The 4,290-nt window shown below is 57.1% G+C and overlaps 2 protein-coding genes across 3 annotated transcripts in view; both read left to right on the top strand.

Moving 5' to 3' along the window:
* Chkb (choline kinase beta) lies at nucleotides 1-3,416 on the top strand (the record flags this gene model as incomplete). The annotated part of the gene is made up of 11 exons (XM_010634483.1): nucleotides 1-98; nucleotides 513-621; nucleotides 985-1,098; nucleotides 1,273-1,406; nucleotides 1,589-1,684; nucleotides 1,837-1,895; nucleotides 1,978-2,059; nucleotides 2,188-2,296; nucleotides 2,432-2,535; nucleotides 2,913-2,994; nucleotides 3,143-3,416. Coding segments are annotated over 11 exons (1,062 nt in total), but the record flags the coding sequence as incomplete, so codon positions are not given.
* Nucleotides 3,417-3,487: 71 nt separating this feature from the next.
* The window catches only part of Cpt1b (carnitine palmitoyltransferase 1B), a 9,318-nt gene continuing 8,515 nt past the window's right edge, over nucleotides 3,488-4,290 (top strand). The window contains exon 1 of one of the 2 annotated variants that reach the window (XM_010634235.2): nucleotides 3,488-3,785. The gene's annotated coding sequence lies outside the window, so the exon portion shown is untranslated. Of the gene's footprint in view, nucleotides 3,786-3,807; nucleotides 3,976-4,290 lie in introns of those variants that run through there. The other variant, XM_010634234.3, reaches the window with a different exon arrangement.

Consider the following 4,290-nt stretch of genomic DNA (forward strand, 5'->3'; position numbering starts at 1 on the left):
CGTGACGCCGAACGCCGAGCCTACCAATGGTGCCGGGAGTACCTGGGCGGGGCCTGGCGCCGAGTGCGGCCAGAGGAGCTGAGGATTTGCCCCGTGAGGTGGGAGGTCAAGGGTCAGCCCCTCTGCGCGCGTGTCAGGGTCAGGGGGTCACCCTCGGGGTCTTCGGGACTTTCACTGCGCCTAAAGTCCCGGAGTACCCGAGTCTGGGGCGGAACCGGGGAAGCGGGGCTGTGCCGGCTTGGGGGCGGGACCTTGATGAGCGGGCGGGGTTAGTGATGGGCGGGGACCGCGATGGCTGGGGGCGGGGTTAGTGATGGGCTGGGGTGAGAGACGGGGTCCTCTCTAAGCTGCACCTGGGAGGTTTTAGTGGTGGGCGACACGGGAGCGGAGTTAATGGTGGCCGGGTTTGGAGGCGGGGTCCGCGGTCGCTGCCGGCTCGAGGCTAAACGCACCGGGGGTGGGGCTGCAGCGGAGGAGGCTCGAGGCTAAACGCACCGGGTGTGGGTCTGCAGCGGAGGCCTCAGCAACCTGCTCTTCCGCTGCTCGCTTCCGAACCACCTGCCCAGCGTTGGTGAGGAGCCCCGGGAGGTGCTGTTACGTCTGTATGGGGCCATCCTGCAGGTGAGGGGGAGGAGAGTCGCAGTGGCCAGTGACTAGTTTAGGACCCTGTGGTTTAAGTGGGACAGTGTTTTCTTAATTGCCCTATCGAGGACCCTGAGGCTCAGGTATTAAATTACTTGCCCCTGGGGCCTGTGATCTAGCTTAGTGGCGCTGCTGCCTGTCTGCTGCCTGTCTCACAGTCGCAAAGTCCTGAGCTCCATCCTGGGTACCTGCCCCATCCCCGCAAAATACTTGCACCGTGTCGTACTAGATCCTGTGCTCCTGAGCCCCCAGGCAGTGGGACCCGAAGCGGAGAAAGCAGACCCTCTTGTGTGTGCCAGTGCTCACTAGGCTCTGGCCCCTTTGCTATCTGTCTCCCTTCAGGGCGTGGAGTCCTTGGTGCTTGAGAGCGTGATGTTCGCCATCCTTGCAGAGCGGTCGCTGGGGCCTCAGCTCTATGGAGTCTTTCCAGAGGGCCGACTGGAACAGTACCTCCCAGTACGAGCCCAGCCCTCTCCTCCTTCCTCGTCCCCTTTCTCCTTCCCCCAGTATCTTCCTTCTCGTCACAGCAGGTAGGGAATTTTCCCCAAGACCTTGACCTCCCCCCAATCTCCTATCCCTTCCCCCTCCTGCCCCAGCCCCCTCACCACCCTGATAGGCTCCTGGGTGCAGAGCCGGCCATTGAAAACTCAAGAGCTTCGAGAGCCCGTGTTGTCAGCAGCCATTGCCACGAAGATGGCCCGGTTCCATGGCATGGAGATGCCTTTCACAAAGGAGCCCCACTGGCTCTTTGGGACTATGGAGCGGTGAGTTCGGTTTGGAACCTGCACATCTAAACTGAACCCATTCCTCCAGTTGAGCGGATTAGGTTTCCCGGCCAAGTCACACAGTGACAGGAAGACACATGACATAGTCTGGCCTGAGGTGCCGAAAGGAGAGAGGGTGGGATGGATAGTAGACCAAGTAGAACCTAGTCTTTGGGTTTCAGATACCTAAAGCAGATCCAGGACCTGCCTTCTGCTACCCTCCTCCAGATGAACCTGCTGGAGATGTACAGCCTGAAGGATGAGATGGACAACCTCAGGTGAGCTCAGACAGGATGCGGGTAGGAGGTGAAAGGAAGAAGCACCTCTTCTAGGAGCGCTGTCCTCCCTGCAACTTGCTGTGGCTGGGCTCGGGGCGTGGCCTGTGAGGGTGATTCTAGTCACTCAGGACCTATTCCCTTTATCACTACAGGAAGTTGCTAGAATCTACCCCATCGCCAGTGGTCTTCTGCCACAATGACGTCCAGGAAGGTAGGACAAGACATCCTCTCAGTCTAAGGTGGAGGGGCGAGAAAAGCTCTGAAGTGACCAGAACCCCACCTTGTTTCCCCAGGGAACATCTTGTTGCTCTCACAGCCAGAAAATGCTGACAGCCTGATGCTCGTTGATTTCGAGTACAGTAGTTACAACTACAGGTGAAAGTGGGAATGTAGCTTCCTGTGGGCCTGTTCCTACAGGGCCCTAGGAAACAGATTAGACCTTCATGTCTCCATCCCAGCTGCCCAGGGAATTTGGGGACTGAACATCTACCTTGTTCCCTCAGAGGCTTTGACATTGGGAACCATTTTTGTGAGTGGGTTTATGATTATACTCATGAGGAATGGCCTTTCTACAAAGCACAGCCCACAGACTACCCCACTCGGGAACAGCAGGTATGCCAGCTGGGGACTAAGAAGCGTGACTCATCCTGTGAGGGAGGACAGAGGTTAAGTCTGGAAGGAATAGCCAGAAAGGCTATGAACTGGGAAATATGACACTCAGTTTCTGACTCTTGTCATTGATTTCAGCTCCATTTTATTCGCCATTACCTAGCAGAAGTAAAGAAAGGTGAGACTCTGCCCCAAGAGGAACAAAAAAAACTGGAAGAAGATTTGCTGGTAGAGACCAATCGGTGAGGAAGGAGGAACAGGGTGAGGGTTAAGGCAGGTCATAGAAGAAAGGGGCTGGGGACCAGGATTGAGCTCAGTGGTGCCGCTGCCTGCCTCACAAGTGCAAGGACCCAAGTTCGATCCCCAGTACCAAAAAAAAAAAGGGGGGGGGCTGCACATAAGGGTCAGTGCAGAGTAGGGCAGAGACGGAAGATGAAGTCTGAGACTAGGAGGTGGGAGAGTCTGAGAGCTGGAAGAATCAACAAGGTAGAGAGGACAGTTGGGGGTGTGGTTAGAATTTTGAGAACTGACTGGCCTGGGGAGGAGATCCAGGTAACACCAAATGAAAAACATTTAAAAGCATCTTGAAAGCCCCTACTTCTCCTGCCCCTACTCCCAGGTATGCTTTGGCATCCCATTTCTTCTGGGGTCTGTGGTCCATCCTCCAGGCGTCTATGTCCACCATAGAATTTGGTTACTTGGTAAGTAGCCCAAGAGGTGGGTGTGTTAGATGTGGGCTGGGGAACAGCAAAAGCTACATGTCCTCTGGGAAATTTGGGCAGCCAAGACAGGCGCGGCATGCTGGTCCCAAGCTTTCTCATCACTCCGTGGGGTGGGCTTCCTTCCTAGGAATATGCCCAATCTCGGTTCCAGTTCTACTTCCAGCAGAAGAGGCAGCTGACGAGCGTCCACTCTTCTTCCTGACTGTCCAACCCTCAGTCCTCGGATTTCTCCTGGAGCCTCCAGGGCAGGACCTTGGAAGGGAGACTGGGCTGTCCCCCAGTGACACAGTGGCTGAGGAGACCGACCTTTCCCCCAGTTAGAGCAGGTCTCCGGGGCGGGCAGGCAGGCACACAGACAGGAGCCCCCCTGTATACACCTAAATAAATGAGCTTGTTCCTTATCACTGTGTTTTGGTGCTGCTCAGAAGTGGCAGAAATACCAGATGAAGGATCCACACAGGCGAAGTGACCACTGTTCATTGCTCTGCCCGCTGGTATCCTCTGCCCTAAGTCCTCTCCCCTGGCTGCAGTTTAGACCTAACACACTAGGAGTACTTGGGTTGGGGGTGGGGAGTGGTAGATGTTACGAAGAGGGCACTGGCACTGCCAGACATGACCAGAATCCAGGAGCAGCCTGCACAGCTGACACATTGGTAACCTCTTCCCCACATTCAGCTATTTTTAGCTCTAAAGCCACCATCCTCACGCGAGATCCTTTGAGCACCCCACCCCAATCCCCAGGCACCCAGACCTTGGAGCAGGCTTCAGCTGTGAGAACCCTGCCCACCTCGGAGGGGAGGGGGTTCTGGTTCCTGACCGGCTCTCCTTTTTCAACTCTAATTTGGGAGTGGGTGTCAGGTTGCCAGTGAGGGCGGGGCCGGGGTGGCCAGGCCTGAAGGACGTGGGGACACGGGCCAGAGTGGCCTGACCCGTATACTGACAGGAACAAACGCGCTAGCTGTGAGTAGGGTCCTCTCCCTGTCCTGGAAACCAACCCAGTTCAGGAGGTGCGCAGAGCTGAGGTTCCGCATCATGAGCCTGGCTGCACCCGCCCGAAACCAAGTCTGGGCCGACTCTGTTTCCTGGGGTGCCTCTCCCCCGACCTAGAGGCTGCCTTTCGTGGTCTTTGGGGCTCCTTGCTTTCAAGGCCTGGAACCCCTGCCCCACTGGGGCGGGTCGGACGCCAGTGCAAGGCTTAGGCAGCTGCGGTTGGCGGGCAGGAGGGCGCGAGGTGGGGGTGCAAGAAGGGCGGCTACTAGTGGGGCGGGAGCCAGG

Source organism: Fukomys damarensis, unplaced genomic scaffold (assembly GCF_012274545.1).
Source record: "Fukomys damarensis isolate Sample0158 unplaced genomic scaffold, DMR_v1.0_HiC HiC_scaffold_19, whole genome shotgun sequence".
Classification (NCBI taxonomy): domain Eukaryota; kingdom Metazoa; phylum Chordata; class Mammalia; order Rodentia; family Bathyergidae; genus Fukomys; species Fukomys damarensis.